The sequence below is a fragment of the Scylla paramamosain genome, chromosome 41 (genome assembly GCF_035594125.1).
Source record: "Scylla paramamosain isolate STU-SP2022 chromosome 41, ASM3559412v1, whole genome shotgun sequence".
NCBI lineage: Eukaryota > Metazoa > Arthropoda > Malacostraca > Decapoda > Portunidae > Scylla > Scylla paramamosain.
This window is the reverse complement of record NC_087191.1, coordinates 7704467-7718871: the sequence shown is the minus strand read 5'-3', so window position 1 is coordinate 7718871 and position 14405 is coordinate 7704467. Positions and strand designations below refer to the sequence as shown.

Below are 14405 nucleotides of genomic sequence, written 5' to 3'. Positions count from 1 at the left end.
GATAGAAAATGACAAACATTCTTCCAAAAATATCTATTTGGATAAAACCACACAAATTTCAGGAGCACTTAGGTCTAATTGCATTGATAACTGGGGCATGTCTGTACAGTATGCATGCGCCACCACACATCATGGCTAAAATAACACCTCAAATAGTTCTCTAGCAGTAAGTTATATTTCCCCAACAAAGTACTAACTGAGCACCGAGGGACAGGTACTGAGATGGGAGGCATTGGCAGGGCTGGGAAGGGAGGTTTAAACACTTCATTCAAAGGCCACAGGGATTATTAGTTAAGGTTCCCAAGGCTGATTTTTCTTCCTAGTGATGCAGAGTAATTAAACTTATTCCTTTGTGATACAGAGTAATTATTAAACTTTCTTCTTCCTTCCTAGTGATCCAGAATGATTGTTAAACTTTCTTCTCCAATCAGGACTCTTTGAAAGGCCACAAAGATTAATCAGGTTTTCAAGGGTATTTTTCCTACTAATTAAACAGAGTAATTGTTAAACTCACCAAAATCACAAAAATACCCTTGGAAACCTTCACTACTTCCACTAGAGTGATGGAAAACAGTCAAGATTATCTGTATATAATATCTGAAAATAGTTCTATAAGATAAAGGAGTAATGGGGATAGATAAGTAGATGAAGGTTAATGGTTGTGCAATATCCTTGAATAACCCACAGGTAAAAAGTATATAAAAAAGTGCACTTGTAACTTCTTCTTGGCTTGATGCAAAAACTGTCTTCACTAACCAAGACTCACTAGGGCCTGCTGGTTTGGCAAGTGCAGACATGAGAGAAAAGTTCGGTAAATTTATGAGTGATGACGGAAGGAATTCATCTCACCTGCCAACAGAACACTAGATACAAACCAGAGAGAATGTAGTGCAGCTTAGTAAGAGTGAACCATCTTTGCCACATACAAACCTCAGAGACTAACTTCTCACCTGCTACTGACAAACCAGATACACACTATATAGAATACTGCATGGCCTGACAAATGCATCCACCTCACAAATTAATCCATAAGACCTCATAAAGTAATCCATATCTACCATACAAAACCTCGGATCAAACCATCTCGCTAACGAATCCATCTGAAAAACCATCTATCAGACCCTCACAACTTTACCACTTTACTATTGACAAACCAGAGAACAAGGGTGAACAATTAAGTGCTGGCCTCTACACCTCCCCCTGGTTGTCCCTCTCATTGTAGGAGACCCAGTCTTGGGCGATGGGGGCGGAGAGCATGGAGTCGCTGATGTCAAAGGCATCACTCAGAGCCAGTGCATCAGGACCCACTTCCCTGCACAGCTCCTTTGATGCCTCCACCACCTGGAAAAGGAGATGGGATGTGTTACTGGGGTATTTGGCATAGGTATAAGTGAATGAGGTGTATCAGGGACAGTGCTAAGAATGAGGGAGGTTTTATCATTAGGGTAGATATGAGGGGGAGTGTAAATAAAAGTGGGGAAGGTGACTGGGTGTAAATAAGCAGGGAATGAAGGGATGTGATGAAAGAAGAATGAAAGATGTCATAAAAAGGTGGAATAATAAGGAAAGACTTGGATTAGTGAGGGAAAAACATAAAAAAAAATATATAACTGGAGAAAGAGTGAAAGAGAGTGAAGGGTTGGTAGTGGGGTAAATGTGAAGGTGAGTGTAAGGGAGCAAGGAATGTAATGGGGTGTGGAAAGGAGAATGAAAGATGTGAAAAAAAAAAAAAAAAAAAAAAAAAAAACATGAAAACAAGTAAAATAAAGTTATGAAAGATATGGAGAAGAGAAAACAAGAAAAAATATAAAAAAAGAAGATAAAAGAAACAAAAATGGTGAAAGACATAAGAAGGAAAAACAAAAACAAAAATTAAAATGAAAAATGACATAAGATATGAAAAAAGAGAAGAAACTACATGACAAAGCAAGAAAAATAAAATACAAGAAATTAAGAAAATTGAAAAAAATGAAGACAAAAGACATGGATAAGAGAGTGAAAGACAAAAAACAAACAGACACAAGGAAAAACAAGACAATGAAAGCATCTCTCTCTTTCTCTCTCTCAAGGTAAGACAACAGAAGCATCACTCCTAAGAAACTAAACAAAAACATTCTCTCTCTCTCTCTCTCTCACCTTGGCCAGAGTGTCGGGCTGCAGGAGTTGGTTGGTGATGAACACAGTTGGGTTCTTCTCCACCACGTCCAGCAGGTAGAGGTGGTGCAGCTTGGTGAGTATTGGCTTCAGGCTGGCCTCACACTGCTCCAGCACTGCCTCAAACTGTGCCAGGGAGAAGAGGTGGGCATGTGTTGTGTTTACAGTCTTCAATTAAATGTTAGAAAAGGTGGTAATATTTGCTTTTCCTTGACTTAAATGGTGGCAGGGTGAAGAGGTGGGAATGTGTGTGTACAGTGTTGAGTTAAAGATTATGTGGTTGTAATACTTGCTTCTCCTTGACTCAAACTGTGGCAAACACCAACCGCAAAAGATGCCCTCAGAAAAACAGATACCCTAAAAAAAAAAGTCAACAGAGAAAGAACATAGTACACTTCAAAAAAATAAATAATAAAAAAATCTTAAAAAAAAAAAAAAAAAAAAAAAAAAAAAAAAAAAAAAGTATTTCCTAAGCCTCCTCACTCCAGCAGGCAGGTAATGAGGCAGGTACAGGTGTCAAAGGGCAGGCCTCCCCTCTACCCACCTGCTCAGACACCAGGCGCTCCCCATACGCCCATGCCGAGTCCTGCACAAGGCCAGACTCCTTCAGCATCCAGGTGTCAAACAGCTTCTCCTTGCCGCTCGCCTGCAGTTTCTTGCCCAGCGTCTGACAGAGGGACACAGAGAGGCAGGGTGAGTAGTGTGTGTGTGTGTGTGTGTGTGTGTGTGTGTGTGTGTGTGTGTGTGTGTGTGTGTGTGTGTGTGTGTGTGTGTGTGTGTGTGTGTGTGTGTGTGTGTGTGTGTGTGTGTGTGTGTGTGTTTGCCTAAGTATATTGTATAAATATAGACTCAGTTACTATCAAAGCTCAGATTTTTATTCCTTAGAAACAAAACAAAAGACAATTTAATGACCCATCAAAAAATGAACAACTAAATATTCCTTTCTTAACTAAAAAATGAACAAGTGACATTTAAAATAACAAGTGAGAGAAAAACAACAAAAATACAACAGCAACAAAAAATAACATCACAAGAAACAAGTAAAAAAAGAGCAAAAAAAAAAATATATATAACAAAAAAAAATATATAACCATATACAACAAAAAAATAACAAGTGACAAAAAACAAGCAAAAAAATAAAAAATAAATAAATAAATAAAAAAATAAACAAATACAAATAAAAAATCAATCAAATAAAAGAAATACATGTATTCAAGAACAGCAACCAAAAAGTAACTGACAAAAAGCACATAAAAAAAAAAAAGAATAAATAAATAAAAAGAAAAGAAAAAATAATAATAATAATAAAATAAAACAACTAAACAATACCATGAAGAGAGCGTTTTCCCTTCTCTTGAGCAGGTCGTGAAGGAAGGCTCTGCTCCCCGCGTCGGCTGGCAGGCTGGGGTCCACAGGCAGGGGCTTAAATACTGCCAGCCTCTCCTTGGTCACCTTCTGCATGAGCACAGTGTTGTCCCCCTCAGCTGTCAACGCTGCGTGGGCCAGGGCGATGAAACTGCCAAACCTGGGGAGAGAGATATGCAAGATTGTGTTAGGTAGTAATCTCTCTTTCTCTCTCTCTTAGGTTTAGGATGCTGTCAGGTAAAATTTTTTCTCTCTCTCCCTCTCTTCTTTGTCTTTGGTTTATTTTGTTTTTGTTCTCTTTATTCTCTCTTTTCCTCTGAAATATTTCTATTTTCTTCTTTATTTCCTGTTTTTTACTGATTATTCTACCATATTTTCATTTTTTTACTTATTTTATTTTTATTCAGGATTCAATCAAATAAAATTCTCTCTCTCTCTCTCTCTCTCTCTCTCTCTCTCTCTCTCTCTTTTATTTATTGTTTATTTTTTGTCTACATTGGCTTCCTTTTGTTCTTTCCTTTTATTCTTTTTCTTTCTCTAATATTTCCTTATTTTCTTATTTCTTGTTTTTTTCCATCCAACAATTTTTTTCATTGTTCTTGAAAATATTTATAAAAAAATATATATAAAAAGAAGACAAAAACTGATGGAAAACAACAAAAACTAATAAGACAAAAAAAAAAACACAAAAATCTGGACAAGAAGAAAAAAATACACAAAAGAGAAAGTGACAAAAAATCTGGACAAGAAGAAACAAAACATGAGATAAAAAAAAAAAGTGACAGAAAATTTAAAACAACAAAAATTTGGACATGAAACAACAGACAAAAAAGGTGAAAAAAAAAAAAACAACTGGACTAAGATCATAAAACACATGAAGAAAAAAAAATAAATAAATCTGAAAAAGCAGCAATGCATAAAAATAGAACAAAAAAGAAAAACTCGAGAAAAAAATACACACAAAAAAAAAAAAAGAAAAAAAAAAAAAAAAAAAACACGAGAGAGGTTTTACCAACCCCACAACACACCAATCCCCTAATCACTCACCTCTTTACCTCCCCCTTCATTCCTCACCTGGCCCCCTTACCTATTACAAGAGAGGTAGCCCTGCCCGCCACACCTCTCCCTGCACACAGACACCACATTTTCCATGTTCCAGCCGGCGAGGGGCTTTATAACACAGCACATGGTCACCACCTCTGGGTGTTCTGAGCCATCTGGTGCCTGGAATGCCCAACGCTTCTGTGGGGTGAGAGAGAGAGAGGGATGAGAGGTGTGTGTGTGTGTGTGTGTGTGTGTGTGTGTGTGTGTGTGTGTGTGTGTGTGTGTGTGTGTGTGTGTGTGTGTGTGTGTGTGTGTGTGTGTGTGTGTGTGTGTGTGTGTGTGTGTGTGTGTGTGTGTGTGTGTGTGTTAGATAAAGGGCAGGGATGCTGATGGAAAGAAGGGGTTGGGAAACTAATGAAAAAGGATAAAAATGTGATAGGAAATTGATGGAGAAGAGAAAGAGGTAGATGAAATGAGATGGGAAAATGATGGGAGGGGTGATGGGAAATTCATGGGAAAGAGATAAGACTGTACATGTGATGGGAAAATTATGGAAAGGAAAAGACAAGAGAAATTAGATGGGATACTAATAGAAAGGAGAGAAGATAAGAAGAATGAAATGGGAAAAATGAAGGAAAGGGGAGAGAATATGAAATACTAGATGGAAAAGGAGCAAAAGATAGGAGAAATGAATGAGAAACTGACAGAAAAGAATAAGCACACAAAAATGTAGATGGAGAGAGAAAAAAAGGGAGAAAAACATACATTCAACGGAAAAACAGAACAAATACAAAAACTATATAGATGCAGACACAACTTATAACCACACATCACCATGCAACTTACAACAGGGAACAACACAACAGAAAAGACAAAAAAAAATGCAAAAGAAATAAAAAAGAAAGGATGAGGAAAGGGAGAAGAGGAAGGAAACAAAAATGGGAAAAGAATAAACTGGTAGAGGCAGGGAAAAAGAAAAAAAAATATATATAAGGAAAAAAAAACATGAAATAGAAATAGAAAGAATGACAAAAGGGAAGAAGAGAGAAAAAACTAAAATGAGAAAAGAATAGGTATAAATTTAGTAGTGGCAAGAGAGAGAGAGAGAGAGAGAGAGAGAGAGAGAGAGAGAGAGAGAGAGAGAGAGAGAGAGAGAGAGAGAGAGAGAGAGAGAGAGAGAGAGAGAGAGAGAGAGAGAGAGAGAGAGAGAGAGAGAGAGAGAAATGTTAGGAAGAAAGAACACGACCAATAGATGACACAAACCTTTACATAGTCAAGACCAAAGTTGATGGCGTAGGTGCGGGCAAGGAGGGGCAGGAGGGCACGCTGCTGGAGCTGGTACTGCAGGATGGATGTGTTGGACTTCCCTGTAGGACCTGTGGGGAGGGAGGGAGTGAATAGGACACACAGGACTGAGGGAAGGAAAATATTTGAATTATTTTACTATCCCTTAACCAAAATGAACTAAAAAGAGATAATTTCAGAAGACTGTTATTAACCTTTTTTGCTGTGGTATGAGACAATTAATAGCACCAGAAGTATTGTGTGAAATCTTTATAAGTATTTACAAGAAAGAAGGGGATTAACAAGAATAGATGACCGTGTGAGGGAAAGGAGGCAAAGTGGGTGCAATTCAAGCCACACAACATTATCATTAACCTTTTCACTGCAATACCAAGCAATTAACACCACCAGAAGCAATGTGTGAATTTTTTATAAGCACCTACAAGAAAGAAAGGGATTAAAGAGAACAGATTACCATGTGAGGGAGAGGAAACAAAGCAATGAGAAAAAGAAACATGAGACAACAGAAAAAAACCAAGATTAAAAGTGAATCAAACCAAAACACTGGCCATTATCAGAACAGAAGCCAGCCGGACTTACCCACAGTGAGGCGGGAGGCAGCGTAGCGCAGGGCAATGGTGAGGGAAGCCTTGGAGCCGCCCATGCTCATGCTGGCAATGCAGATACGACCTGACAGGAGCTGGTCGGCCACAGTCAGGAAGCGATTCCGAATACTGCAGGGAAAAAGAAAAGACATTAGAGGTGTGTGTGTGTGTGTGTGTGTGTGTGTGTGATATGTTGAGGGGGGAATGGGGAATGTTAAAGGGAGGAATGGGGGTGGATATTTGAGGATGAAGGTGGGGAATATTAAAGAGAGAAAGGTGGAAATATTAGAGGAAGAAATGGTGGATATCTGAGGGTGGAGGGGGAATTATTAGAGGGAGACATGGGGAAATATTAAAAGGAGAAATGTAGAATCTTTGAGGGAGAAATGGGGATATTAGAGGAAGGACAGAGAAATATTAAGAGGGAGAAGTGGGGAAATGTTAAGGGAGAAATAGGGAATATTAGAAAGAGAGAAAGGGGGAAGGGATATGAGATAGAAAGGGGAACAATATTATAGAGAAAAGAGAGGGAATATTAGAATGGTGCGTCTGTAAAATGTCTCTACTTTCTACTTTCCTACTTCTACTTTTTTCATGCTTTCCAATCCTCTTGACACAATAACAAAGCTTCACTTCAAAGACACTTCCACTCCCTTCATGACACACACACACATCACACTCACACCTTCCCTTCACTCTCTCCTCACAACAAACTCCCCACCACTTCTCACCCTCACACAAAAGACATACACACACATACACACACACATACACACACACAGACCTCTTAATCTTCGAGGAGAATTCCCCATCAGCTGTCACATCACTGTATCTGTTCAACAAGTTCTCTCTGGGCACTCTCACGTTGTTAAAAGAGAGCTTGGCGTTGTCCACCCCATTCAGCCCCAGCTTGTGCCCCATGTCCTCCACTCGAACATTGGGGAGGATCTGGGGGAGAGAGAGGAGTGGGTGAGGCAGTCAGAGAGAGAGATGTGACTGCAGGTATGTGGTGATGTGAGAAAATGATGAGGATGAAGAGGATAGGGAGATGTGGGCATGTGGAGGAGAGCTTGTAGGTGGTGTGGGTGTGTGTGGGGAGGGTGAAGGGTGTGGGTGTGTGTGGGGAGGGTGTAAGGTGTGGGTGTGTGTGTGGGGAGGGTGTAAGGTGTGTGGAGGGGAGAGAATGAAAGGCTGTGGGTATATAGTGACTTTAGAAAACAATATAGAGATTAAATTAAAGAAAATACCTGTCCTCCCACCTTCCCAGCTCTCATCCATTATCCTGTCTCCCAGTCCTCCTCTCTCTCTTACCCATTCCTCCTATTCCCTCCCTCTATCACTCCTTACCCCCTATCCCACCTCTGTTCCTTACCCTACACACTCAAAGGAAAAACAAAACTGGAGGAGGAGAAGTAAGGAGGAAGAGCAGGAAGAAGAGAAGGAGGGTGAGAGGATGAGAATATAAAGGAATACAAATGAAAAAAAAACAAATGTGGGAGGAAAAACAAAACTGAAAGGAGAGAGAGAATAAGGAAATAAAAAAACAACAATAAACCTTTCTCATTCTTCCCCAAAACAAACAAACAAACAAACAAACCTTCATCATTCTGCCCCAATCTGTCATATCTCCCTCTTACCCATCACCCCTCCCTCCACATCTCCTCACCCATCACCACCACCCCTTCCCACCCCCTCACCTGTAGCTTCTCGTCTCTGATTGGCACCAAGACTCCATGAACGCCGTGGTTAGTGCCTCCAACGATCAGCTGGGCAAACACAATCACATGGCGAGCATGCAACGCCCCATTGGTAATCCAGTACTTCTGTGCCAGTGGGTGAGGCGTGTTGACGATAAACTCATCTGTGGGGTGGTAGGCTAGGTTAGGTTATGGTTAGGTTAGGGGGCAGTGTTAATCAAGTTGGTTTGCAAATAATGTGGTGAATGGGAGAGATTTTGTGGTCTGGTTAGGTCAGGTTAGTGTGTGTGTGTGTGTTTGTGTGTGTATATACCATTATATCACTACTAACTCTTACCTTATCTGAGTGAGTGAGTAAAAATGAAGAGTTCTATTCAGTGAGTGTGTGAGTGAAGTACAGAAATAAGTGAATCAAACAAAGGAACACCAGTTCACTGCTGATGTGTGTGTGTGTGTGTGTGTGTGTGTGTAAGGAAGATTCACAGCTTTAAAAATGAATATGATGAATTAAATTTAAAACACGCAACATTACAAGCCTGACTCAATGCTGTAAAAATACAATTAGGTAAGAACACACAGAACACACATACAACACAAACACAACCATTCCTGCCTCACACCCATTCACATGTCAAAACATCATACAACCTAACCCAACCAAACTGAACCAATTTTAATCTAACCCGACCCAAACCTAACTACCTAACCTAACCACACCAAACCCCATACCTATCTCCTTGTCACACACTACACTGGACAGAACTAAGCCTACCCATTCTTAGCTTTTAACCATTCCCTTGTCAAAAATAAATAGATAAAAAATACACAACACTAACTTAACCTAACCTAAACACAACCAATATCATCACCATGTCAGAAAATAAATAAATAAATAAATAAATAAATAAATAAATAAATAAATAAATAAATAATGAAAAAAAAAACACTACAGAACACAAACCTAACCTAACTCAACCACCCCATACCTGTCTCCTTGTCATATTCAGCTGTAGTCTCCATTTCCACTGCATTGTTACCATATCCAAGCTCTGTGAGGCCAAAGCAGCCCACATCATCAAGGGTGTCAATGCCGGCCAGCAGCTTGGAGTGGTGCTGCTCAGTGCCAAGCTTGAGAACAGTGCCACCAAAGAGATTGAACTGGGGAGAAAGAGAGAGAGAGTGTGAGTGAGAGAATAAAGGAATACAAATTGGCAGAGAGAGAGAAGGTGAGAGGGAGGAAATAAGGAAATACAAACTGGGGGGAGAGAGAGGGAAGGAGGAAAGATGAGAGGGAGGGAATATGAAGGAAAAATAAATCTGGATGGGAGAGAGGAGGGAGGCAAGATGAGAGGGAGAGAACATGAAGGAAAAGCAAAACTGGAGGAGATAGAGGAGGAAAAGTAGGAAGGAAGAAGAGAGAGGGAGAGGAGGAGGGAATAGGGAGGAAAAACAAAACTAGAGGAGATGGAGGAAAAATTGGAAGGAGGAGGAGGAGGAGGAGGGAGAGAGAGTGAAAAGGAATATGAAAGAAAAACAAAACTGGAGGAGATGAAGGAGGAAAGGAAACAGAGGAAGGAGGAAAAGTAGGAAGGAATGAGGAAGAGAAAGTGGATCAGAGGAAGGGAATACAAAGGAAAAACATATCTGGAAAAAAAAAAAAAAGAGAGAGAGAAGGAATATTATATCTACAATGCTTTTTTCCTACACACCTACACACAACTACAAACCCACCCTTCCCCCAACACCCACACCTGCCACACACCTGTGCAGCCGAGAAGATGGTCACAGCAAGGTAAATAACATCCTTACCTAAACTTAGCAATATATTCTCTACACACCTGTCCCCCCTTCCCCTACACACCCACCACACACCTGTACAGTCATCTTAGTGGCCATAGCTGGGTCAATAATGGATGCCAACTCATGTGAAGCGAATACCCTCAATGGGTTGTGTATGAAGTCCATGACAGAAATGAAGCCAGCATCACATATCCTCTTCAGTCTCTCCAGGGCCACTTCCCTCTCCTCCTCCAGGGAAATGTTGTACCGTGGCCGCATTATAGGGTCACTCAGGAACTCCCTGGAGCATTAAGGGGGGTGGGGGTGGGAAAGGATGGGTGTAAATAAGGAAGAAAGGTTAAAACTTATCTATCTTCTTGTTTTGTTTTGTAGTCTAGTTGTGTTGTTTTACAGTGTAGTTGTGTTGTTTTGTAGCTTATATAATTGTCTTGTTTTGCAGTCTATACAATTGTGTTGTTTTGTAGTCTAGTTGTGTTGTTTTGTAGTTTAGTTGTGTTGTTTTGCAGTCTATACAATTGTGTTGTTTTGTAGTCTAGTTGTGTTGTTTTGTAGTCTAGTTGTGTTGTTTTGTAGTCTAGTTGTGTTGTTTTGTAGTCTAGTTGTGTTGTTTTGTAGTTTAGTTGTGTTGTTTTGCAGTCTATACAATTGTGTTGTTTTGTAGTCTAGTTGTGTTGTTTTGTAGTCTAGTTGTGTTGTTTTGTAGTCTAGTTGTGTTGTTTTGTAGTCTAGTTGTGTTGTTTTGTAGTCTAGTTGTGTTGTTTTGTAGTCTAGTTGTGTTGTTTTGCAGTCTAGTTGTGTTGTTTTGTAGTCTAGTTGTGTTGTTTTGCAGTCTAGTTGTGTTGTTTTGTAGTCTAGTTGTGCTGTTTTGCAGTCTAGTTGTGTTGTTTTGTAGTTGTGTTGTTTTGCAGTCTAGTTGTGTTGTTTTGCAGTCTAGTTGTGTTGTTTTGCAGTCTAGTTGTCTTGTTTTGCAAGTTTAATTAATCTTCTCTAATTACCTTGTTTTCCTCTACAGCTAATCTACTTTTTTCAAGTCTTATTATTATTTTCTTTCCTTTAACAGTTTGCTTTCTTTTGCAGTGTAATTAAGTTCTTCACAAGTTTAGATTCTTAAACTGTCTAACAATTCCTTCTTTTTTACAATATCTTCTCTCAGCCTAATTATCTACTTCCACTAATAAATTTCCTTCCACTTCCTCACTCACCTGAATTTTTTGCGCATGTCATGATTGTCATGGTCGAGCAGGGCTGTCATTGCGGGCAGGTCAAAGGTCATGCGACTCTGGGCCGCCCGCAGCTCAATGGGAGACAGGCGATTACTCAGGCTCTCCGTGATGGCCTCCTTCTGGGCTGTGGTCTGTCCCCTCACTCCTAGTACATGTCTGAGGGAGGAGAGGAAAGAGAGTGTGTGTGTGTGTGTGTGTGTGTGTGTGTGTGTAATTATCTTCATTTGCAATCTAATCACTTTCTTTTATTGGTTGTATGAATGTCTAGTAAGGCAAAGTTAAAGTTATAATTGTATAAGCAAGGATAAGATTAGTTATCTATACCATATCTGACCTCATTACTTCTTGATCACTCTATTACAAATTTTCCTCTTTGTTTGAATGTCTATCAAACTTAAACTATTAATAACACCACCAATTAATCTCTTTTCTTAACACAACATTAACTCATGACTACTTCTCATCCTATCCTGATTACTAACATGAATTATCTTGTTTTCTGACATCTCCTTAGGGACTGGAGACTTAGTGGGCCCTTTTTTCCATTTTTTTGTCACCCTCGGCCAGTGCCCCTCTTATGTATAAAAAAAAAAGTTGGATAATCACCAGTGCAATCAGTCTTGTCTATCTTATTACTATACTTTATTCCTTTCTTTCATTTTCTCCTTTCATTCTTATCCTTCTCCATTTTTTCCTTTTCCTTCTTTTACATCCCTATATGCATTTTTTTCCCACTTTCCTTTATTCTCTCCCTTCATTCTTGCACTTTTCTTCATTTTCTCCTATTCCTACTTTTCCATCCCTCCTTTCTCTTTCTTTCCTTCTCTCCTATACACATCTTTTCCTTTCCTTGTCTCTCCTATTCTGTTCCTCCCTTTCCCTTCAGTTTCCTTCCTCTATCCCTTCATCCTCATCATATCCCATATTCCCTTCCTTCTTTCCTTCACTTCTTGTTTCCCTATTTAACTCTTTTTCCTTCAGGTTCTCACCCCCCTGCAGGAGAACACCGGAGGAGGGGGAGGCGGCCCATACGCTGGAGCTGTGACACCGTGGTGCGGATCATTCTGGCCTGGGGGAGAACAAAAAGACAAGGTAAAGAACTATAGGGCGGAAAAGAAGACAAGATTATGGCTGTGAATGAAAGGATGGCCCATAAGGAAAGAAATAAGGCACAAAAGGAAGGCAAGAAGACAAGATAAGACCTGGGGGAGGACAGGAAGACAAAATGAGGCCTGGGGGAGGGCAAGAAGATGGGATAAGCCCTGAGGGAGGACAAGAAGACGAGGCCTGAGGAACACAAGACAAAACCCATAAGGAAAACAAGAAGACTGACTTGTAAGGAAGACAAAGACTAGCCTGTGAGGAAGACAAAAAGGCAAAACAAGGCCTGTGAGGAAGACAAGAAGACAAAACATTGTGGCACTACAGTTATACAAGGTGTCCTGTGAGTTAAGGTACATATTTTGGGATTTGATAGTTCAGGTAATTCTGAGTTGAAAATGCTCTGTACACGTCTCTTGTGTTTTGCTTTACTTGGCGAGAAATTAATGTACGAGTTGTGTGTTGCAGAAGCCGCTTGCCTGGGTGGGCCTCTGCCTCCTTCCTCCCCTCCTCAGCTCACTATGTACTTGAGAGGCACTGTGAGACATTAAGTGATCATTTTTTGTGTAGGATCTATGCAGTCAAAGCCTTACAGGAGACAGTTAGCACATGACAGATTAAATTTTTGTATGTATCAGTGAAGAAAATGTACAGGTAACACACCAGTACAGTGGTTGTTAAGTGATACTTTTTAAACATACGTGGCAACTCATCAGCTTCATGACGACTGCCGAGTGTTCCCGCCACTCCTGTAAATGTCCCTTTTGATTATATGATATTCTTTCTAAATGATGACAAATTGTGCTGTTTCATGAATTCTGCCCGTTTACGTATTTGTGAACTTGTGTTTGTATCCTTGCACTGATGGTGGGGCTTTGTACTGTCACCTGGACAATACCGTCTTGAGCCGTTCAATACGTTCAGCTGCTGCACAAGTACTGGGGAAAGGCTACAGCCTCTCTCACAAGGATGCTGATCCACTCTGAAGAATACTCTGCTGTCTAGGTGTCTTCTGTCTGTGTACCTGCATCTGTATTCTGCTGTTGCACCCCAGGCATTCCCATAACAGAATGAATATCATGTCATGAATATCACCACATGGATATCATGTCCAAACAATCAAGTGGTGCTGAATGTGAAAGACACCTTCACCCCAGCAAAAAGATGCACTTTGGCAGTCAGCTGATTGACAAAGCCTGTCACTTTAGGTATCAAGATGTCAACTGTTGTGTTGAGAGTTGAAGGGGTGACAGTTGCAGTGAGTTGCCATGTATGTTTAAAAAAATATCACTTAACAACTACTGTACTGGTGTGTTACCTGTACATTTTCTTCACTGACACAAACAAAAATTTAATCTGTCATGTGCTGTCTCCTGTAAGGTTTTGACTGCATAGATCCTACACAAAAAATGATCACTTAATGTCTCACGGCGCCTCTCAAGTATGCAGCGAGCCGAGGAGGGAAGAAAAGAGGTAGAAGCCCGTCCAGGCAAGCGGCTCCTGCAACACACGACTTACCTGTTAATTTCTTGCCAAATAAAGGAAAACACAGCATATGCGCATACAGTGCCTGTAGCGCTGCCTCAGAGAGCACCACACACTTCCAAGGTGATTCAGTAATGCTCATAAATAGTAATTCCTCAGTCATTATCCACAGGGCTCTGGCAACAGACACACCCATGGATAAGGAAAACCTGTGTACCATCAGTGCTCCTCTTAAAAACACCCCTGGGGCCACAAAATCTTGTTTAAGTAAAGGAAAACTGCATGTACATGGTTACAAATGTTTTATTCATCAATTAATAAAAAAAATAATGTGAAAAGTAATGACAGTGGTAGGATGCCTCTCATTGCTGTTATTTGAATTTGTGGCTGGTAGCAGAAGCAAAAGTGAAGCCATGGAGACTGAAAGAAGGATGACTGTGGTGTCTTTGAGAAAACAATAAAAGTGCCATCACACACACACACACATACACACATGAATTGCTAATACTGATGGACTGATGGTGCTGTGAGATGAATAAAGCAACACCAACCCTCACTCCCTCACTTACAACAAATTAGCATTACTGACACTGCCTGACACTACTGATAAACCTTAACAATGTCACAAGTCACCACCACCACCACCA

The 14405-nt window shown here is 40.2% G+C and overlaps 1 protein-coding gene across 4 annotated transcripts in view; it reads right to left on the bottom strand.

Annotated features, from left to right (window-relative positions):
- Positions 1 to 18: 18 nt before the first annotated feature.
- The window catches only part of LOC135092899 (uncharacterized), a 15985-nt gene continuing 1598 nt past the window's right edge, over positions 19 to 14405 (bottom strand). For 3 of the 4 annotated variants that reach the window (XM_063991670.1, XM_063991667.1, XM_063991669.1), the window contains exons 2-14: positions 12162 to 12241; positions 11152 to 11328; positions 10022 to 10229; positions 9136 to 9307; positions 8150 to 8313; positions 7237 to 7400; positions 6448 to 6581; positions 5827 to 5939; positions 4607 to 4761; positions 3484 to 3679; positions 2699 to 2821; positions 2137 to 2280; positions 19 to 1341 (exon numbers count right to left, since the gene is read on the bottom strand). In XM_063991670.1, coding sequence (XP_063847740.1) covers positions 1189 to 1341; positions 2137 to 2280; positions 2699 to 2821; positions 3484 to 3679; positions 4607 to 4761; positions 5827 to 5939; positions 6448 to 6581; positions 7237 to 7400; positions 8150 to 8313; positions 9136 to 9307; positions 10022 to 10229; positions 11152 to 11328; positions 12162 to 12235 — 1977 coding nt within the window. In that variant the 5' untranslated portion in view covers positions 12236 to 12241 and the 3' untranslated portion in view covers positions 19 to 1188. Of the gene's footprint in view, positions 1342 to 2136; positions 2281 to 2698; positions 2822 to 3483; positions 3680 to 4606; positions 4762 to 5826; positions 5940 to 6447; positions 6582 to 7236; positions 7401 to 8149; positions 8314 to 9135; positions 9308 to 10021; positions 10230 to 11151; positions 11329 to 12161; positions 12242 to 12974; positions 13272 to 14405 lie in introns of those variants that run through there. The other variant, XM_063991668.1, reaches the window with a different exon arrangement.